Genomic DNA, 23,864 nt, shown 5'->3' with positions numbered 1-23,864 from the left:
GCCACCAGGTTGCTCAAGGAGGGTGAATTGGCCCAACTTGGAAACAGAACAAGTCAAAACTCATGCTGATCAGTAGTGAGACTGCACCTGTGAGTGGCCACTGTACTCCAGTCTGGGCAACATGGTGAGACCTCATCTCTATTTTTTTTTAAAGAAAGCCTGTATTCCTGACCCATGGAACACTGAGCCAATAAGTTGGTGGGGATGAGTATTTTAATCTGCTCTGCATGTTAAAATCTTCTTACCATAATACCAGTCCAGAAAATGCAAAGTAAAATAACATTATAGCATCACTCTTAACCCAGTGTGATTAACACAGATTCCTAAATATATCACATCCAATGTGGACAAGGGCGATGGAATATGTGAACATTTGAATATACATTTGGTGGGACTACAAAATGATAAGGGCTTCTGGGAGACCATTTAAAAGTTTACATGGGCATACCCTTCAATCCAACAACTCCACTTCTCAACATCTGTCCTAGAGAAACACACTCAGAGGCATGTGAATCTATTTATTGTACCATTTGATACTATTTAGAAACAGGTTAGAGACCTATCAATAGAACAGTGATTAGACCAGTTGTGGTAGAATCATACTGGGGATACTACAGTTTTCATGCAGCCTTTTAAAACAAGGTAGCTCTAAATGGACTAACGTGAGAAGATCTCGCACATATATCATTAGGTGCCTATATCATTCTCTTTCTCTGCTGTGTCGTTCTACACTTGCTGGTCTGCTGGTCTTGACATTCAGCCGCTTGTATGTGTGCCGCCCAAGCTCTTGGGTTTATATCAGCACAGGAAGGGGGATATGGAGGGCCAGAGTGGTCTTGGAAAATGCAACATTTGGGTGTAAAAACAGGAGTGTCTGTTCTCACTCAGGTCTATGGACACAAGGACCCCGTGCTTCTATACCCGGGACTTCCCTGTCTCCCTCCCGTATCGTTCCCTCCATGGATGGGCAGTGGATTTTTTTTAACAACAATAAAATCAACCACATTCACTAAATCTTAAAATAGGAGTGTACCTGAGATTCTGTTTATTATTTGCAGTGAGGCAAGTTTTGGATAAATAAAATGAAGATGATGTCAGGCAAATTCAGAGTTTGAACAAATCTTATAAATAGGTCACTTGGATCAAGGGTCTGTAACCAGGCTGTGAAACAGAATCCCCCAGGGAACTTTGAAAAATACATATTAGGCCCCAGAGAGTCTGATTTAGTAAGTCTGTTGGGATACCAGGAAATCTGCATTTGCATAAAGCTCCTCGAACTCCTGGGACATTCGAGTGCCACCAGCCCTGCACCAGCACTGCTGCCATCCCCACATCCACTGTCCACTGTCTGGAAACCACTACATCCTCTGATCCAGTTCACACTCTGCCCCTCCCGCCCAGTGCAGGATGCTACTACCTTGAACGGGCGTCTCAATGAAAAACTGAAGTGAAGTCAAACAAGATCTGGACCACAGATCTGTAAATCTCAAATGGCAGCATAATGGGAAATGGTAATGAGAACCTGAGGACTGTGAAAGGGTCTTTGGTCCCGAGAATGATGGCAGCCCTCCCATTGGCATTGCATGAGCACCACAGCCCTGGACTGCTCAACACAGATCCAGAGAACCAAGTTACTTTTATAAAACCAAGTAATGAAAAAACTGGCTAAAAACCCTGAGCAACGGGGTTTGGTGCCAGGAGAGTTGTGTGAGTAAGTAAAGTTTTCTGTTTGTTTGTTTCTTAATTTTAGCCTATAATCCCAGACTTTGGGAGGGCAAGGCAGGAGGAGGGAGGATTGCTTGTGCTCAGGAGCTCAAGACCCCCCCTCCACTGGGTGCAGTGGTTCACGCCTATAATCCCAGCACTCTGAGAAGCTGGGGAGGGTGGATCACTTGAGGTTAGGAGTTTGAGACCAGCCTGGCCAACATGGTGAAACCCTGTCTAAAAAACAAACAAATTAGCCAGGTGTGGTGGTGCACACCTATAATCCCAGCTACTCAGGAGGCTGAGGCAGGGAGAATTGCTTGAACCCGGGAGGCAGAGGTTGCACCACTGCTGTGCTCCAGCCTGGGTTTTTGGAGACAGAGTCTGTCTCAAAAAAAAAAAAAAAAAAAAAATAGCCTGGGTAACATGGCAAACACTTGTCCCCATAAAAAACACAAAATATTAGCCTGGCAAGGTGCAAACCTGTAATCCCAGCTACCTGGGAGGGTGAAGTAGGTAGGATCACTTGAACCTGGGAAGTCAAGGCTGCAGTGAGCTGTGACTGTGCCACTGCACTCCAGCTTGGGCAACAGAGTGAGCCCCGTCTCAAAGGGAAAAAAAGGTTTTTATTTTAACATGAAGTGTAAAGGACATTCCATGCTCTCTGAGAACTCATGGGTTGGAGAGAGAGGTGGTTTACCTAACAGCAAGCCCACTATACAAAACAGGAGTTAAAGGAGGCTCGGAAGAGCCCTGCAGGCTGCTTCAGAGTTCTATCCTATAGGGACACCATGGGCATGACAGCAGTCACAGGTGTCCCCCACCCTGCCCTCTTCCTGTGCTTCCGTGACCTGCACTGCCCCCGACTTCTGCCAGAAGCAGCACTGTGGCAGCTGCTGTTGAGTTGACCATGGCAGCGCTGCAGGTTTTCTTCAAGTGAAGGTTTTCCCAATGGCCCAGCAACCCTAGGTCCCCAAACCCACAAGAGATTTGTAAAAGAACAGACATTCTAGTTCTGAAGGTGGGAGTGGGTTTGTGGGTGCTCATTTGATTATTACACTGCATATCTTATGTATTATGTTCATTTTCATGTATCAAGTATACACAGTATGTATGTATGTATTCTTTTGAGATGGAGTCTCGCTGGGTTGCCCAGGCTGGAGTGCAGTGGTATGATATTGGCTCACTGCAACCTCCACCTCCTGGGTTCAAGTGCTCCTCCTGCCTCAGCCTCTCAAGTAGCTGGATTACAGGAGCACACCACCACACCCATCTAATTTTTTTGTAGAGAAAAATGTTGGCAAGGCTGGTTTTAAACTTCTGGTCCCAAGCAATCCACCCGCCTTGGCCTCCCAAAGTGCTGGGATTACAGGTGTGAGCCACCACACCAGGACCAGTATTGTTTTAAATTCCAGTAATTACAGCCAAAGGGGTTGTATGCAAGGTTCTAAGGAATTTTGCAAAGCACGCTGTTAGCACTGGAGCTCTCGTGGCTGATCCTCCTGGCTGTCATTGACTCCTGCTTGTAGCCTGAGTCGGATGATACCACCTGTCCCTGCCGCCAGGACTAGTGAGACTGATTCTGTCCCTGCTGAACTCCTGCTTCCTGGGCCCATCAGGTAGAACCTGTGGAGAGGCTTGGCTGCCTTCCCTAATTTAAATCCCCTACACTTACCACACCTGCTGTTGCACTTCTGTTTCAGGGATGTTTTTAGCTTTGCCCATTCCCATAGGTTTTCACTGGCAACTCACTAAGGTCGCATGCTCCAACTTTTGCTTTCACCTTTTTGGTTCCAAAGAAGGAATCCTCAAGAATGCTATCACTGATGGTGAAGAGATGTCCACAGATGACAACTATGAGGCAGCCCTAGAGAAATGCTAGTCCTGATTGGAGCGCTAAGTCAGAGGCCACCTCCAGAAAAGTCAATTAATTAATGGAACTGAAAGCTTGTCTGATGTGACTCACCATAATGAAGGAATTTTATTATTCTGTTGCAAAGTTGGGGGCTCAAATGAGAGCTACACAGAAAAACAAGCAAATGAATATATTGAGACAATTAACTTCCAGAAAAAGGTAAAAAAGGGAAAAAAGTTATATAAGAAAAATTACAGAATGGTCCAACTGTAGATAATGAATTAATCAAAAGTTATGATTTACTCTCTTCGGTGAACGGGTAATAATGGTGGTAGTGGTGGTACGAGAGAGCTAACTCATCATTTTCCAGAGTAGGAAGTCAGTAGATGTCTACATTTAAAAATAAAAGAGGAAGAAAGATATGGCAATATGAGTATGCTATTTAGAAAGATGTGGGTAAACCCAGAAAAAACAGCTAAGAAACAGGAATGGGAGTGGAAAATGGGGAGATAAGAAACTGTTGTCTTTCATCATAAGTCTCATAGTAATGACTTTTTAAAATTAAAACTTTGAGATATAGATTCACATGCAGTTCTAAGACATGACACAGAGAAATCCCATATACCCTTAACCCAGTTTTCCCCCACAGTCAGATCTTGGTAAATGACAGTACAATATCACACCAGGATATCCACATTAATAGAGTCAAGATAGACAACATTTCCATCCCTAGCAGAATCTGTTACCTTTTTAGATTCACACCCACGTACCTCCCATCCCATGCCCCTCCTTGGTAACTACTAATCCGTTCTCCATTTTTGTAATTTTGTCATTTCAATAACATTTTGTAAACAGAATAATCTATAATCTTTTGGGAATGGCTGTTTTTCACTCAACATAATTCTCTAAAGATTCATCAAGGTTACTGGATGTATTAATAATTTGTGCTTTTTTTATGGCTGAATAGTATTCCATGCATGTATTACAGTTTATTCAACCATTTATCTGTGAAGGACATCTGTGCTGTTTCTAGTTTTTAGTTGTTATAAATAAAGCTGCTATAAACATTCAGGTACTTTTCCTATTTCTCTGGGATAAATGCCCAGGATTTCAATTGGTGGGTTATATGGTAAGTACATGTTTAGTTTTTTGTAAAAGGAACTGCCAAAGTCTTTTCCAGAGTGAATGTACCACTTTACATGCCCACTAGCAATAGCAGTGTATGTGGTCCATTTTCTCCGCATCCACACTAGCAGTTGGTGCTGCCACTATATTTTATTTTAGCCTTTTTATGTGCTATGATGTCACTGTGGTTTTAATTTGCATTTTTCTAATAGCTGGTGACTTTGAACATCTTTTTATGTGCTTGTCGTTTGTATATCCTTTTTAGTGAACTGTCTCTTTTTATCTTTTGCCCATTTTCTTTTTTTTTTTCCTCCCCTCAGCCCCTTTTGCCCATTTTCTAATTGGATTTTATTGAGTTTTGAGAATTCTTTATATATACTAGACATGAGGCCTTAATTGAATATGTGGTTTGCAAATGTTTTCTCCCAGTCCAAAACTTGTCTTTTTATCCTCTTCATAGGGTCATTCACAGAACAAGTGTTCCATTTTGATGAAATAAAATTGATCAATTTTCCCATTGCTGAATTGAGCTTTTGGTGCCAAGTCTAAGAACTTCTTGCTTATTTCTAGATCCCAAAGATTTTGGTTTTATAGTTTTATATTTTAAGTATGTAGTCCATTTTTAGTTCATCTTTGTACAAGGTGTAAGACTCGGGTCAACATTCATTTTTATGTGTGTCCAGTTTCTCCATCATCATTTGGAGAAAAAACTAACTTTCCTCCATTGAACTGCTTTTGCATCTTTGTCAAAAATCAGTTGTGTGTATTTATGTGGATCAGTTTCTGGGTTCTCTTTTGTTTCATTGGTCTGTGTGTCTATCCCTCTATCAATAACACACAGTCTTGACTACTGTAGCTAAAATATCTTAAAACCAGGTAAACTGATTCTTCCCACTTTATTCTTCAACATTGTTGTAACTATTTGAGGTTCTTTTTACACATAAAATTTAGAATAATCTTGTTTGTATACAAAAATATCTTGTTGAGATTTTGGTGGAAATTGCATTAAGCCTGTCAATGTTAATAAAATTAAAATCGACATCTTTACCATGTTGAGTGTTTCAATCCATAGACATGGTATGTTTTTCCACTTATTTAGATCTTTATCAGCATTGTGTAGTTCTCAGCATGTAAGTCCTATACATGTTTTGTTAGACTTACACCTATTTCTTTTCTTTTTTTTTTTTTTTTTTTTTTTTTTGAGACGGAGTTTCGCTCGTTACCCAGGCTGGAGGGCAATGGCGCGATCTCAGCTCACCGCAACCTCCGCCTCCTGGGTTCAGGCAATTCTCTTGCCTCAGCCTCCTGAGTAGCTGGGATTACAGGCACGCGCCACCATGCCCAGCTCATTTTTTGTATTTTTAGTAGAGACGGGGTTTCACCATGTTGACCAGGACAGTCTCCATCTCTTCACCTCGTGATCAACCCGCCTCAGCCTCCCAAAGTGCTGGGATTACAGGCATGAGCCACCGCGCCCGGCCCCTATTTCCTTTTTAAGTGATTGTAATTGGTATTATATTTCTAATTTGTGTTCACACATTCATTGCTAATAAAATTTTTGTCTGTAGAGCTTCTATCTTGTGTCCTTGCTGGACTCATTCATTAGTTACTTGTGTAAAAATACATTCCTTGGGATTTTCTACATTGATAATCACATCACCTGCAAATAGGAACCATTGTTTCTTCCTTTCCAGTCTGTATATCCTTTTCATGCCTTATTACATTGGCTAGAACTTTCAGCATTATTTTGAAAGGAGTGGTAAAATCAGACATCCTTGACTTATTTATTCTCAATCTTAGGCAGAAAGCATTCAGTTTTTCACCATTAAGCATAAAATATTAGGTGTAGGTGTTTGATAGATGCTGTTTCTCAAGTCGAGGAAGTCTCCTCTATTCCTATTTTTCTGAGTTTTTATCAGGAATAGTTGTTGGATTTTGTCACGTGCTTTACCTGCATCAATTGATATGACAACATTTTTCTCCTTTAGTATGACAGTGCGGTAGGTTAGACTGATTGATTTTCAAACATGAAGAAGTCTGGGATTCCTAGAATAATCCTGACTTGCTCAAGTTTTTTTTTTAATAGGTTGCTGAATTCCATTTGCTAATGTTAAGGATTTTTGTGTGAATATTCACAAGGGACATTGATCTTGAGTTTTGTATTACAGTAATGCTAGTATCATAAAACAATGTGGGAAATGTTTACTTCTCTTCTGTTTTCTGGAAGACTACAGAATCAGTGTTAAGAATTCTCCAGTAAAACTAAGCCTGATATTTGTTTTTTGAGATTTTAAAATTATGAAACTAATCTCTTTAATAACTACAGACATACTCAAATGATCTATTTCATATTGGATGAGTTATGGTAGGTTTTCACGAAATAGGTCTGTTTCAACTAGTTTGTCAATTCATGTGTGTAGAGTTGTTTGTATCATTCTTGTTACCCTTTTGATGTCTGCAGAGTCTGGTGATCTTCTGTTCCATTCCTCATATTGGATTTGTCTTCTTCTTTGTGGGTCTTACTAAAGGTTTTTCCAATTTTAATCTTTCCAAATAACCAGCTATTTCATTGGTTTTCTCTACTGTTTTTGGTTCAATTTTATTGATTAACCAGCTATTTCATTGGTTTTTTTTCTACCGTTTTTGCTTCAATTTTATTCATTTCTGCTCCTATCTTAATTTCTGTCTTTTGGCCTGCTTTCTTTTTATTTTGCCCCCCTTTTTCTAGGTGCTTGAAGTGGGAGCTTAGAGTATTGAGACATCCCCCTTTCTTTCCTAAGGTTTGCATTTAGTGCTGCAAAGATCTCTTTCGGCACTGCTTTAGCCATATTCCACAAACATTGGTGTTTTATTTTTATTTTCATTCAGTTCATGATTTGGTCAATTTCCCTTGGAAATTCTTCTTTGACCCATAGATTACTTTTAAGTATACTCTTTGGAGATTTTCCTGTTTTCTGTTGATGATTCCTAGTTTGATTATACACTTCTTTTACACTTTGTGAGTTTTGTTTTACGGCCCGTGATATGACTTATCTTCATTTATGTCATGTTCGCATTTGAAAGGTATATGAATGTTGCCGAATGTTGGATGGCTTATACTATAAATTAGATTTTACTGGCCGATAGTATTAAGTTCTTCCATAGTCTTGATTTTATGTTTAATTCTATTGATTGCTGAAAGAGAAGTACTGTAGTACTCAAATACAGTTGTAGATTTATCTATTTTTTTTTCTTCACATATTTTGCTGCTCTGTTGTTTGGCGCATACACATTTAGGATTCTTATATTCTTCCTCATGGACTGACCCTTTCATCATTATATGTCCCTCTTTGGTATTTTCTTTGCTCTGAAATCTATTTTGATATTAGTATAGCCCATTACAGTTTTCTTTTAATGTTTATCTGATATGTATCTTTCTATACTTCTTTCAGCTTGCCTTTATTATTAAGTGAAGTGAGTTTCTTGTAGACAGTATACAGTTGGGTCACATTTCTTGATCCATTCTGCCAGCATTTCTTTTAATTAGCATAGATTGTTTAATATAATTATTGATATGTTAGCAGGTGAGTCTCCCACTTTCCTTTTACCTTTGTTCTGTTTTCTGTGTTCTTTTTCATGCCTTATCCTGAGTTTTTGAGAATTCTCAACATTTTTGAAAATTTCATTTTATCTGTAATGATTTTGTGTATATATCTTTGTATACTTTTTTCAGTACTTGGACTAGAAATTTCATTATATATTCATAAGATCACAGTCTACTATTGTCATTTTACGAGTTTGAATGAATTGTAGAAAATCGATATTCCTATAGGTTCCTTTACTCTTCCCTGTTTATAATTATTTTAAATATTTCCTCTATATACATTTTGAACCACCTCAGGCAGTGTTGTAATTTTTGTTTCAACTATCAAATGTAATTCAGAAAACTCAAGATGAGAAGGAAATCCTACTTACCCACATTTTTGCTTATCATTGTTTTTTGGGCTTTTGTTTTGATTTCTCCTTCCTAATGGTCCCACTTTCCTTCTATCATTATTTCCTTTCTGCCTAGGGAACTTCCTTTACTGCCATTCAATTAAGGTAGGTCTGCTGGCAATGGATTCTCTGCTCTCCCTGAATCCTTCCTATGCATCTGTTTGAGACCTAGTGGTAGCCCAACAAAACTATCAAAGTATAGATGTGGATGCTACTCCAAAAGTAGGGCCAGACATTATTCTTTTAGAACGCAAAGGGCTGAGGAGAAAGGGCATTACAATTTATCAGTGAGATAACAAGGGTGGGAAAGGTTTGAAGAAATGATGGAGATGTCCTAAGTTTTGAGATTGCCATTTATGGAAGAGTTGTGATGCAGGAGGAGATAGAATTAAGCACAAAGAATTAAGGGTCAAGAGCAGAAGGCAGACAGGGACACACAACTGCCCTTTCTCCTGAAGCGTTCCACAAAGGTATGTTTTTCCTTTTTCTCAACTGAATGCTTATCTACTATCCTCTTCAAGTTCTAGCCTAAAATATTATAAATTTCAGGTTAGCAAACAGGTGAGAAGAAATCTTTCACTCTGATAAACTCTCTAAAACTCATGTCAGCAAACTTAGAAAGAAAATGTTGATGTGGTCATGCTATTTACAAGCCATGGCCATAGAAGCACCTTACATGACCACCACTCCCCTCCCGTTGACCCCCATTTCATAGAGAAGGCAGATGGGAGAGAAATAGCTTTTCTTATCCCTTAGATGAGCAATGAAAGGGTCTCCACTTTCTAATTTGTCCCTCTCCTTTAAGCAACCTGGTTTTTATAATCCCCTAGAACCCATCTCTCTGATCACTCCACCTTCTCCTTTTAGATGAGAAAAGAACAGGGACCGTTCAGCGTCATATTTTAAATGTCACATTTCCCATTTCAGTGGCCAAAAAGCAATAAAGGAAAATGTTGACCTAAAGCTTGAAAATTTTCTAAGTGATTAGAATCTCTTTCCAGATCCAAGACATCCACAAGCTTAAGAAAAAGAATGAGCACATAATGATTTAGTTGGCTTTCTCTTTTAATCAAAAACATACTTTGTTACAGAGTTCTCAAGAAAGGTTCAACTATTTTTTAGCCACAGACTTTAACCAAGCAAAAGTATACAGAAAGCCACAAAGGAACTCCTGGGACTTTCAACTGACCAGTTGTCCCTAAAGCAGAAGCTAAGAATGGCTCTTCTCTGGTTTCTGGCATAGCTGCATTCCTCTGAATTTAGGGGAAGAAACAGTTGGGGACTACCACCACCAAATCTGTCCCCAACCCCCCATTCACTTCTTCTAACTGGGCTCTGCAGCCCACCAGGTTTTCATTGTCTATAAGCATTCACACTTGTCCCTTAAGTCACATGTCCAATACATTGAACAGAACCCAATACTTGAAGAAAGTCTGCCAACTCCATGTTTAGTCTTAATCAATCCAAAGCCCATGAGTCCTTCTATCAATGACAAGCAGCCTTTGCAAGAGCAGCTGGTTTCATCCCTTCTTCTCCAGCTACCAAAAAGCTGGCCTCTACCAGGACTCCCCAACCCCCCACCCTCAACCCAGCCCCAAGGAAGGCCCTCAGGTCCTTGACACTATTGAGTTCATTAATTATACTCATCCAAGGGTAGGCTAGAAAAGAGCTCGGAATGATCCAGCCAAAAGTCACTTAATTAAAATGGACCTAAAAAGAGCCAAGAATAAAGTAAATAATCATCTACTGGTATTGTTTCTTGAGTCATATAAACCAGTTTATTGATGCAGTTCAGGGGAATTTCCTTGTTTTGAGCATAATATCACTAGGCATTAACAATAGGTTTTCAATCCATTTTCACTAAAAAAAAAAAAAAAAATTACCAGCACACCACTTAAGAGGGTGGGGTCACACACATACAAACTCAAAAGCCAGAATGTCATGACTCAAAGAAAGTCTTAAGAAACTCTGACCAGAGATAACAGAAAAATGAAGGCTTTTCCCTCTCAGGGGTGTGTGTGTGTGTGTGTAAAGTGTTTATTGCAGCCCCTAAGGTGGTGCTAGGCCTTTGGTTAAAATTAAGCCTTAAGGACATACTATGTAACTTTTTGTCCATAAAAGAAGAGTAATAAAATACCAAGCCTAGACTCCTTTGAATAACATGGAAATAAGTAAAAAGCCCCCTCAAACAGCAGAGCAAAGATAAGGAAGAAATCCAAAACTGCTGCGAGGTAGCCAAGGTCACTTAGAATTTCAGAGCTGGAATAATTAATCTACTCCAACTCCCTCATTTTACAGATGAGGCAACTAAGGCCCAGAGAAGATAAATGACTTGCCCAAGATCACACATCAAATTCATGGCAGAGGGCAACTAGAGAGAGCAACTGTCTGGCCCAACCCAGAGTCACTACTTTCAGGTTGAACAAGAACACTGGCTCTGGACCTATTGAGAAAGCATTTAAATAAACGGTGTGAAAAGTATCCACAGAAACAGAGAGAAACGATTGTCTTCACCAAAGGTTTTCCTTAGTCCATACTACATTTAAAAAAAAAGGAAAACAAAGCTTCATTCATTCATTTATTCACTCAAGTCTGATGTTAAAATCCCTGAAAACACCAGCAATTATTTTAGCTACTCCTTGGGGCAGGATATCAGACCCTCAATTCTCATAAAGGCACCTACAAGTCAAAAATACCTGTACAGGACTAAGGCCAGAAGGCAGGGCTTAAAAGGAGACACCAAAACAAAACAAATGGCCTCCATTTCCCAAGGTTTGTTTTGTTGTGTGTTGTTTGCTGGTGTCCTCTAGGCAATGGTATTTTAGTAATTTACTAAATGCTAATTTAGTAACCCTTATAACCCCAGTTTTTGTAGCATTCAAGTGGAAGCAATAAAACCTTGAAAATATTCTAAGGGGGAAAATATGAATATGACTCACTTCTCTCTTTCAACTACCTGAAACTCAGCAAGAATCAGAAAGCACTCTAAGCAGTCAAACTGACATCAAATGCCAATGCAGTGAGGTCCTTTTCAACTCTTCACAGCAAAGTATCTTGGGTCCGGTCCCAGAATTTGTACTTGTGTTTTAAAGAAAGTTCTAGTAAGTTTGGTTATCTGGCTTCCTTGCCTAAGCAGTCAGAAATGAAGAATCAGAAAGAGAAGAGGAAAATGCTAAAAGGAGATACACTAATACCCACATATGAATGGTAGCTATCAGAGAGAGAAAAAAACCAAGAGAGAAGAAGCGGGTTAAAAAAAAACTGAAAATTCAAAACCATAGTTGTCTGAGACCATTTATAGTAAAGACAACACAGTCCACAAAGATAGCTAAGCACAAAAAGAAATGTTACATCTAGTATACCCTCTGATATAAGTATTAAATAACTCCACAGGAAAAAGAGGCTAAAAATTAAAACATTTTACTGCTTAAATAAGGCAATTTTGAATTATGTGGAAAATTTCATTCCACAGTGATACCAGATAAACAAGATAAACAACTTAGCAGCACTGCGACAACTGCTAGAGATGAGGCTGGGCCTAGGATGCTTTTGGGATGAATAAGGCCATGGACCTTTTTTTACATACTTCTTGGTATATTCAGAGAAATTACTTAGTTATCAGGGGAAAAAAAATAGAAAGGGTTGCACAAGATTCTCATAGCCTATTCTCTATAGTCTTTGCAAAAGAGGATTAGGAGATTATTTAGATAGCTGTCTGCTACAAGATGGATTCTGCCTTTACAGAAAAACAACAACAAAAAACACATTTCTTCAAGCTGAGTGCACCCCACCTAAAAAAAAGTTGTTAATTGGCTTTATAGGTAATTGCTTTCATATACTCATTTACCTCAGTAACCTAAATGTATCATTTTCCTAATCTGCTATCATTAAATAAAATGCCAATAAAATTGGCAATAATGAAGGGAGCAAACTATAGAAATTATCAACAAAAAGAACTCTGTCCCACTCAGACAATAAAACTGCTTCTCCCAAAAGGTTCTCAGAAAGGGTGTAAACTAATGTGACTCTGCATAAAATAGTGAGTATTAACCAATTACCATCAAACCTGGCATAGAAACATTTCTTTACCATTTTATACTTTAACCTCCATAGACACTTAAGGAGCATTATGGTAAAATGTAAAACTTTCCTTCCCCAGATGACCACAACTCACCTTCCTACAATTAGTAATAAACTTTGAAAATAAGAAGATATGTATCATCTGAGAAACAGGACATTTTATTTTGCCTTCAAAACTTGTATTACAAACATCCCCTTTACATACTGCACCCTGCCCCATAAAAATGGATTTTAAGTCTGAAATGTAGCACAGCTAATATGTGTTCACTTTACTTGGATGTCTCCAGCATGGCTCTCATTAAGCCAGACGATGCAACCTGTAAACCTGCACTGTTAACAGAAGGAATGGGAACAGGCAACCTATTTAGTGGTTACAGCAATACAAATGAGCCATGTCTCTGTAAAAGCAAGGTTACATGGCAGTGATTTATTGTCATTATCTTTGTATGCCAGGGGCAGTAAACTATTAAAAATGAGATAGACTATATCCCACAAAAGGATCTACTCCCTGGAAAAGAAAGGCAACACCATGAAGGATTCCCTTTGATAATGCACTGAAAGGCACTGGACAAACATGGAATGAGGTCTCACGCTGGGTGTACATGGCTCATCTCTCATTCAGCTTGCACTGAAATTAATTATTTTGAGTCTTTAAGATATGAATTAGCTAGAGAAAACCCACCCAGAACCATATCCTCATAAATTACCCTAAAAGTAGACAAAAATTTTAAACCTGTGAGAATCTTTAGTCTTATTCATCAAAGATGACTACTGCTAAGAAATAGAAATATATATTAACAACCAAGCTCTCCAGAATAGCTGATCATAACATACTAGATGTTTTCTCAAAAGCATGACTAAATCTAGGTACAAATATAAGCACTTAACAACTAGAAGTATTTCTATACTTTATGGCTCTTAGTAGAAAGAAACCAAGACAGGTGGCTTGGCTCCAAAGAGATACTTCTTAACAAATATTTTCCACATACTTTCCCTAGATGATTAAACATGAAAACTCCTTAAAGTAGAAAAGGAAGCAATGAGGCCAGGCACGGTGGCTCAAGCCTGTAATCCCAGCACTTTGGGAGGCCGAGGCAGATGGATCACTTGAGGTCAGGAGTTCGAGACCAGCCTGGCCAAATGGCAAAACCCCATCTCTACTAAAAATATAAAAATTAGCCAGGCGTGGTGGCGGGCACCTGTAATCTCAGCTACCTGGGAGGCTGAGGCAGGAGAATCAGTTGAACCTGGGAGGCAGAGGTTGCAGTGAGCTGAGATTGCGCTACTGCACTCCCAGTTGGGCAACACAGAGAGACTCTGTCAAAAAAAAAAAGGAAGCAATGAATTATATCAATGTATGATTAAAGTTTTAATCAAATCATCTGGATTTTTAAAAATCTGTTATTCTAAAACTCACTCCTATTCCTCATTCACAGTAAAATGGATCTAAAGTTAGCAATTTCTAGAGAAGATGTCTTTTTAAAAAACTGCCAATAAAACTTAAATCATTACACTTCTACAGAAGAAAATTAGGCCTTTACTGAAAGAATTTGTAAGTACTCAAGAATACAAATGAGTTGGTAGATAACTTATTTAAAAACAAAAGGCATGTAGCTTGGATCAACATCTATGTTTAAATCACAGAAATAAGCAAACTCAGTGTTTTTCCAGGATGGTCTATTTAAAAGACCTTCTTAGCAAGGTGGTAAATGGTGTGTTCATTCCAGGTGATATCAGGAGGACTACCACACAAGTGGTAAATAGCTAAAAGTCCTCCAAGCAAAAGTAAAAGCATCTGAAAGATAATCCTTGATTTTATTTCACACTACTCTGTAGAGAATCTATTTATCATCTTGTAGACAATCAGGCTTATTTCTGCTACAGTAAAATAAAAATTCAAAAAAATAACCAACTCCACACATGATACACAATGTCCTTGGGGAAGTCCTGGTAGAGTGTGAGGGAAAAAACAAAGCTGCCCAAGAGAACTGGCTGTTGCCTGTCATTTAGTAGAAGGTACCTCACCACTGAGATTGGACTCAAAAGTGCAAAAGACAAAAAATCTTAAAAATCAAACCTAGAATTCAACTTTGTATGTTGAGATTCGGTTTTATTTATGCTACCAGCTAGGTAAAAAGCATACATATTGTGTCTGTGGTACAGTCAATACATCTGCAACTTTTCTACTTAAATTCTCTATACAAAGTCACTGCCAACTGATATGATCATTGATGGCAAGGGCTTAGAATAACCAAAAGATATAAAAAAGTTTGCAGTCTTGCCCCAAGATACAAAAACTGAATTTTAAACAATATCATAACATACATGATTTAAACATTATACGAAAAAAAGTCACATCAAATCAAGTACAAAAATATCCAAACTACCTATTATGAACTGTAATGTTTCCATTATTCTGCACAGTACTTAACATAGAATTTAGCAGTTTCCAAAATACTCATTATTTAGTTTAAGCACTGCCACCTTTGCAGAACAGTGAGACATTAGGTAGTGACACTGCTTTTAGTGTTTTAAAAAATACAAAACCTTTCCCTGTGAATTAAGGAAAAGAAATTCCTCTTCAAGGCTTTTTAGCAACCAATCTTTTGCCTAGAAATACAGAAGAATACATCTACTGTTTAAGAGGGGAAACGTGGCCGGGCGCGGTGGCTCAAGCCTGTAATCCCAGCACTTTGGGAGGCCGAGGCGGGTGGATCACAAGGTCAAGAGATTGAGACCATCCTGGTCAACATGGTGAAACCCTGTCTCTACTAAAAAATATACAAAAAATTAGCTGGGCATGGTGGCGCGTGCCTATAATCCCAGCTACTCAGGAGGCTGAGGCAGGAGAATTGCCTGAACCCAGGAGGTGGAGGTTGCGGTGAGCCGAGATCGCGCCATTGCACTCCAGCCTGGGTAACAAGCGCGAAACTCCGTCTCAAAAAAAAAAAAAAAAAAAAAAAAAGAGGGGAAATGTATACTTCTTGATAAACAGTCATCCATTAGGAATAACAAATGTAATTTTAAATGACTTTTTTTGTCTGCTAATTTTAAGGGATTCTCAATATACATACAGATTAGTGTTTTTTGCCTTGGCAAAAATAAAACTGAAGTTGCAAGACAATCTGAAATGAAATCATCTTCACTAATAAAACTTGCAAAAAATATTTTGGATGAAAGGTTACAATACATTATTATTTTACTTTTTAAAAACAGTAAAGTTACTCTTGGTAAAATTAACTCACCCACATGGCACATTATTTTTGAAGTAAGTATGTTCAACAATAACAACTTGTACACAAAATAACACAGGTGAATTAACTTTGAGAACTTCTCTGCCTTTAAAATCAGCAATACTGGATTTATTTTGTAGAATGATATACATATTGATGTTCTGCAGATAAAAGGCTCTAAGACATTTTAAAGGGCTAAATTTTCTAGCACTGGAATGATTTCTTCATACATAATGGGTGAAGAATTAATAAGAATGTGTTTCTCTTAATCCTCAAGCTCTGAGCCATGCCTGAAAAGTTCTAAATAGGAAAAAAAAAATGTTTTAATCCAGTTTCTGTCTGTTAGGAGCAAGGCAGCAAACATATTTTCAACCCTTTATGAAAAGATAAAGCAGAACAAAAGTGAAATATATCTTCAGATTATAAACAGGATTGTATTTTATAGTCCACCATCCTGATAAGGTTAAGGGCCCCAAGACCTCAGTCTAAAGGTTGTGGGTCTGCAATCGGCATGGTGTGAAGTACTTCATCTAGGAGCTGGAGGGCACGGTGTAAGTGAATCTCAATCCAGCAAGGCGTTTCTTTGATGCTCTGTCTTGGGTAATCCGGTCCCCAGCCTTTCACAAAACTCATCCTGAGTATGCATAAACGACGAAGGTCATCAACACCGATTCCGGCAGCAGCTGACAGACCTAACAGAAAAGATTTGGAAGACATCAGAGGGACAGGGTGATCTCTTCCCATCCTCCCTACATTCTAAATTAATAAAGAGACCAGCTTTCAGTATTTCATTCTCCTCAGCATATAACTTCTCTGCTAAAGTGCCAAGAAGTAACTGTAGATCTAAACTTTATCAAGAAGCTGAAAACTTTTGGTTAAGGAACTTTACATTCCACATGTAAAGTAGTCTTCTAGCTACAACCAATTATAAAGTAAATTACCACAATCCACCAACACCTCACCTATTTTTCTCTTTAGAAGTGGAGGTGAAGGGATAAGAAACAACTTGTTTTTAAGAGATAGTGTGTGTCCACATGTTGGTTCTAAAAGCCTTACTGTCTAAACAGCCTAGTTCAGAATAAGACATAACTAACAAAGGGGCAGTTAATATTCCTAGTTCCATAAGACCTCTTAGATGACCCAGATGAAGTCTCTCTCTCAATTTCAAAGTGTAACAGAGTAATACACTATTACTCAGTGGTGGCAACTGATAAGAATATGAAATTTAATAATAGTTCTGGATTCTTCAGTAAAAGCATGTTTATAACACTGAAACTAGCAAATTAATGGTTTAGATCCCCAAATTTTAAAAAATCAAATTCTCTCAATGAATATGCCTAATCTACTTCTAAATTGTAAACTCCTGAACATAAGTCACAATAGAGATTGCATCTAATTTTTCAGTCAGAACATACAGTCATATAGTCCATCTGCATTCATCAATATTACAATGAAACTAATGGGAGGAATTTGCATGTACTGTAGAGAAACCTGCAGGGCCACTGCAGTTTTCTTAGCCAGTGTGATTTGCTTACCACACTGAAGAGGTTAAGAACAGGGGTTGAATGAATCACTAGTTATGCCTTCAGACGTGGAAGATGGGTGCCACGTGTTTCCATCATAAAAGTCTATAGTCAGGAGTTTAACTCTGCAGTAAAAAATTCCCCATCAGTGTGAAACCTGGCACACAGTTCAATTTTACCCTAAAATTAAAAAAAAGTCTACAAGTTATCAAAATACCACTCTTACTTAGTTTTCTCTCCATGTTTAGCACACTTTAAAAAAAAAAAACTGGAGAGGTGTCCAATTCTGAAATTGAAATATCCTTTCCTTACTAGAATAAAGCCAAGCACTTCAGTAATTACAACCCACCCTGGCTGGTGAGGCAGGAATTATAATAGGCATCAGCAGAAAAAGAGGAGATGGAATAGTATAATGTAATAATCATCCCCTTTCTTCTTTATCCCATACTCCATTTTTGATACAAAAAGAATGTAAACAGGTTCACAGGCAAAAAGCAACTATTACAGAACAGATTTTACCAACTCAAAAATGTAATCATCCCAGTAAAAAGAAATTTAATTTCTATTGTTGCTCAAAGAAACTAGTCAACTGAGTAAATCAAGATAAACATATCAACTATTTTATCTTTCTAAAAAAAAATCAAAAGCATACTTACTGATAGCTGGAGCTATTCCACCTACTGATCCCGGGCCAGGGATGTTTCCTGCCACAGCTGCTGCCTGGGCGGCTGCTGCAGCTTGTGCAGTGGCCGCCTGCTGCTGCATCTGTCGATGACACTGACGCAAATCAAAGACCTTTTAAGAAAAAAATTTCATATTATGAGTCCATAAAGAAAAATTTCATACATCAAAAACCAATGCTTGACTTATTTAAAACTCAGTTTCATTTTACTTCTCACACAAAAAGAATTAATTAAAACATGTAGATTTTTATGTACATTGTGACTGGTATAAAACTAGTTAGGAAAGGTGGCTTGGAGCTCACCAAGATCATGTTAACATCACGATGGCTTTGGCTGCCACATGCCTCTGGTATCTTTTAGTTCAATGTGGGTCAGCTGTTACTGTCCTTGTGAAAATCTGTGTAAAATGAACAATTAAGAAGTCCCCTTTCCCCTTTCATAACCACATTGCTGAGTTTTCCTTAGGCTGGAGTTGATAGCTTTGGTCACCTGGCCAACTTCTTGTGTTATCATTCTTGCTTATTTGGAGTTTAACAAATGGCATTGTTGCTACATGAGAGGCATCAATATTTTTCAGAGATGCACACTTCAGCAAATAGAAGCAAAATAATATCCAGGACTTGTTTTAAAAAAGAAACAAAAAAAAATAGACTAGATCAAGCAAATATAAAATCATAACTACTTAATCTGTGTGATAGGTACATGGGATTTCATTACTTTCTCTCTACATTTCTTTATGTTTGAAAATGTTCATAATTTTTAAAGGAAAAAAAAGCCTAGTTTTAAATCCCAACAGTGATATCTGCTAATTATATGGGTTGAGTTTCTTTTATCTATAAAATGGGAATGCTAACTGTACATACTTTCATGAGGTTGCTGCAAACTTGGTATAGTATAGAGTTACTTATTTTGTTTGTGGCCTCCCCTGTAGTCCCCAGGATGAGTTAAAGAGTTAATAAATAATTTCAGTTTTATAAACCAAGTGGAAAACTGGCATAGTAAGGAAGGGGTAGCGATATCTACCCTTATGCTCATGAAAGTACTGGAATGTTCTTTTAATAAGCAACAAATTACAGATAATAAATCACATCACCTTTTTTTCCTGGGGGAAAAATCTTCCTAAAATATTTGCTTATTTGCATTTTTAAAAAGCACTGGAATATTACATAAAAATAATTTCTAAGAAAGGAAGACAAAGGGTAGAAGCAAGGCTGCTCAATTTTAAAACAGGCTGCTGTTTTAAAGTCACTTTAATTTCTGAACCATGTAGCTATATTCCCTACTCTAAAGGGACATGGATATTTTTTAAAGTCCAATTAGGTACATAAAGGACCCAATATGAGCAAGCATAATTATTCTTGAAAATAAGCGAAATCGGAGAATATAGAATTAGTTGATGATAGACAACAGTTTTAAAACTTAAACCATAAATTTTCAGATGCTTGAAAAAATTCTGATCATCTTCAACCATGGTATTTACATGAGCCACAAAAACATACAATAATATATTCTCTCCAAACAGCAAATCACACTCCTACTTATTCCTATTTCTCTACTCAGTGTCCATATCCTCAAAAAACCTTTCGCAATTCGCACCAGTGAAGGACAACACTTACAGATTTCAATTTGTCAAATAAACATGTATGTATTTCCTGGACTATTCGGTCCTAAAATACTTTAGTAAAGAAAGCATGACGGGGCATGGTGACAGATGCCTGTAATCCCAGCACTTTGGGAGGCCCAGGCGGGAGGATCACTTGAGTCCAGGAGTTCAAAACCAGTTGCAACCCCATCTCCACAAAAAAATTTTTAAATTTAAATGAAAGAAAGCATGACAAAGTCAGGTTCTAGAAATCAAAAAGCCCACAATACCCAAAACTGAAACCACTACTTTCTCAAATTTCTCAACAGTCCATTTATTTCAAAACTTCTGAGCTACAACATTTGGAAGGCATTACCCAGCACAGAACAAAGCGAAGACTCAAAACATTTGAAATGGTGAACAGCTCTACAACCACTTTTTTTTAAAGAAGGAAATTAATGAACTTCATTTCTTAGAGCAGTTTTCGGTTCACAGCACATTAAGCAGAAAGTACAGAGTCCCTGTCCCCACACACAACCTTCCTCGACTATCAACATCCTCACTACCATGGCACACTTGTTACAATCAATGAATGTACACTGACATATCACTATCACCCAAAATCCAGTTTACATAAAGGTTCACTCTCAGTGTTATACATTCTATGGCTTTGTACACATTTATGACGCTGAACATCTTTTCATATGCTTGTCTGCCATCCGTATATCTTCTGTGAAGTGTCTGTTTACATATTTTGCCCATTTGTTTATTGTTTTTTGTTAATATGGGGTCTTGCTGTGTTGCCCAAGCTGGTCTTGAACACCTGGGCTGAAGGGTCCTCCCAGATCAGCCTACCAACTAGGTGGAACTACAGGCACATGCCACCATGTCTGGCTTTTTTTTTGGGGGGGGTAAAGATGAGGTCTTGCTCTGTTGCCCAGGCTGGTCTTGAACTCCTGGGCTCAAGCAATCCTCTGGCCTTGACCTCCCAGAGTGCTGGGATTATAGGAGTTAATCACTATGCCCAGTCTATTTTGCCCATTTTTTAACTGTGCTGTTCATTTTATTGTTGAGTTTTAGGAGTTATTTGTAATTTTGGATATCAATCCTTCATTAGTTGTGTCTTTTGCAATTATTTTCACCCAGTCTGTGGCTTGTCTTCTCATTCTCTAAGCCTGTCTTTCACAGAGCAGAAATGTCTCGTTTCAATGAAGTCTGGCCTATCAGGTCTTTCCTTCTTGGATCATGTCTTTGACGTTGTATCGTAAAAGTTCTCACTTTTTCTCTTATATTATCTTCGAGAAGTTTTATAGTTTTATGTTTTACATATAGGTCTCTACAACCACTTCTTTTTTTTTTTTTTGAGACCGAGTCTCGCTCTGTCTCCAGGCGCCAGGCTGGAGTGCAGTGGCGCAATCTCGGCTCACTGCAACCTCCACCTCCTGGGTTCGAGCAACTCTCCTGCCTCAACCTCCTGAGTAGCTGGGATTACAGGCATGCGCCACCATGCCCAGCTAATTTTTGTATTTTTAGTAGAGACGGGGTTTCACCATGTTGGCCAGGCTGGTCTTGATCTCTTGACCTCGTATCCACCCGCCTCGGCCTCCCAAAGTGCTGGAATTACAGGCGTGAGCCACCGTGCCCGGCCCTAACCACTTTTTTTTTTTTTTAACCATCACTAACGAAGTATGGTATGTACATAATCTTCTTATCTACAAGTAGGGAACAAAACTTAATTATAATCCCCAAAATTCAAGCATGCCTTTAACATTAACACTACCCCACCCCACGAGTCATTTTAAAAAACCCAAGTAATACATCACACATAGGCTCTTTCCAATGTGTGATAAATAACTGCAATTAGGATTATTTTAGCCGGAATCAATGCTAACATCAGCAGCACATATTACAAGGTATCCACATGGATTAAAGTTTATGACCTGCATCTGCAGACATAGTAAAAATAATTCATCAGGCACGCACCTCAGCAAACCTCCCTTTCACAGATTATTTATCTAAGTACAGTGCTCAAACCAGAAGACTTAAAATTATTCAGTTAGGCTTACTACTAACTAAAACCTGTGTTGCCTCCTGACTTCACACTGTAACTAATCCACTGATAACTGATACCATAATACATTCCATTTGTTATACTGGATGATAAAATTAAAGTTATTGAAATGCTACTGTCTTTCTTTCATAAGCTGACTAAATTGTTGACAAAGGCAATTCAAAGTAATCAAATGCTTTAAATAGTCTTTTTGGCTCAGATCCAAAAAATATTTCTGACCACCACTCCTGAGCTAATTTCTGCCTTAATTTATTTAACCATGTTTTCTGTGGTCACTCTATACATTTATTATAAATCCATTACTTAACAAAGATAAGTATCTCATAAAGATCACTGTCAACATCTAGGAGTCAAATTTTGCCATTTTCCTTTGATGAGGCTTTAACTGCAATACTATATAATTTTAAATTAACAGTAGAAACAGTAATCCAGAATGAGAAATGCACCTGAACCTATGTAAGACTGTAATAAGGACATGCTAAGTTACCTAACTTATGGAATCACAATATGTGGTAATAGAAATAAATTAAATGAGGTTCATAATACTCTCTGACCTAGCCCACCAGTAATTTAGAAGCATCTGCTGCCCCTTCCTCTAACGTAAATGTGTTCAAAAACAAACCCAACTCATTATTACTGGAGAAAGTTTGCAAATCAAAACTACTATAATAAGGTTATACTTCACATTTACTACAATGGCTAAAATTAAAAAGACAGATAACAAGTAATGAGACTGTGTAGAAACTGGAACCCTTATACCCTTCTAGTGAGAATGTAAAGTGGTACAGCCATTTTACATATAGTCTAGCAGTTTCTCAAAAAGTTATACACAGAGTTACCTTACAATCCAGCAATTCCACTTGGGTATGTACCCAGAAGAAACAAAAACACACAAATATTTATACACAAATGTTCATAGCAGTATCCTTCATAATATAGCCAAAAAATGGAAATTATGTCCATCAACGAATAAATTCATGAACAAAATGTATGTGGAGTACTATTAAGCGATAAAAAGGAGTGAAGTATTGGTATGTTCTACATGGATGAAGCTTAAAACACTATGCTTAGTGAAAAGAAGTCATGAAAGACTACATTACATAATTCTAATCTACATAAAATGCCCTGAATAAGCAAATCTATAGAGACAGTAGAATAGTGGTTGTCTAGAGCTACTGGGAATGGAGATTTAGGGGTGATAATGTTAAAAGGGTATGGAGTTTCCGCAGTCATAAAAATGCTCCAAAATGGAGAGTAGTAATGACTGTATCATGTTGTGAGTATACTAAAAATCATCGAAATGTACACTCTAAATGGGTGACTGGTATGTCATATGAATTCTCTCTCAAAATCTCAATAAAGCTATTAAAAAATGCCCAACACCAAACGACACAAAACAAAACAGATTTTACTTGGGAAAGCAAAAGAACAAGGCCACTTAAAGAGAATTCAAACATTTGTTTCATGTGAAGCTTGTAAAACGTCATTTTATTACATCAGATTTTCATAAGTGTAAGATGATTACTATGTCATGAGAGAAGCAGGAAAAAAAGCCAACAACTTGGAAAAAAACCTACAATTTGGTCCTAGGTTCTCGACTTATAAAATGAAATTATGGCTCTCCAAGTCTGTTTTCCTCATTTTAATTAAAAAGGGAAAAGTGTGTGTGTGCACGTGCATGTGTGTACTCAAAGTGTGGGCACTCCTTCCAGGGGTGCATGTTATCTACATATACTTTACCCCAGTAATATCATCTCCTGTGATAATCTGATAACCTACAAATCTCTTAGTCACTGCTACCCAAAAAATGAATGAAGAAAATGCCAATGGTTAATTTTCAAGGTGTACAGTAGTCCTCCCTTATCCATGGTGGATATGTTCCAAGACTTCCAGTGGATGCATGAAATTTTAGATAGTACTGAACCCTGCATATACTGTTTTTTCCTATACATACATACCTAATAATAAAGTTTAACTTACAAATTAGGCATAGTAAGAGATTAACAACAATAGCTAATAATAAAACAGAACAA

The 23,864-nt window shown here is 37.9% G+C and overlaps 1 protein-coding gene across 3 annotated transcripts in view; it reads right to left on the bottom strand.

Moving 5' to 3' along the window:
• Positions 1-9,706: 9,706 nt before the first annotated feature.
• SMAD4 (SMAD family member 4) overlaps positions 9,707-23,864 on the bottom strand; it is a 57,309-nt gene continuing 43,151 nt past the window's right edge. For 2 of the 3 annotated variants that reach the window (XM_008979832.5, XM_008979833.5), the window contains 2 exons: positions 18,152-18,290; positions 9,707-16,664 (listed from right to left, as the gene is read on the bottom strand). In XM_008979832.5, the coding sequence (XP_008978080.1) occupies positions 16,453-16,664; positions 18,152-18,290 (351 nt within the window). In that variant the 3' untranslated portion in view covers positions 9,707-16,452. Of the gene's footprint in view, positions 16,665-17,507; positions 17,621-18,151; positions 18,291-23,864 lie in introns of all 3 variants that reach the window. The other variant, XR_013525906.1, reaches the window with a different exon arrangement.

The sequence above is a fragment of the Callithrix jacchus genome, chromosome 13, assembly GCF_049354715.1.
Source record: "Callithrix jacchus isolate 240 chromosome 13, calJac240_pri, whole genome shotgun sequence".
Taxonomy (NCBI): domain Eukaryota; kingdom Metazoa; phylum Chordata; class Mammalia; order Primates; family Cebidae; genus Callithrix; species Callithrix jacchus.
The sequence above is the reverse complement of the archived record's forward strand: the minus strand, read 5'-3'. Positions and strand labels throughout refer to the sequence as shown.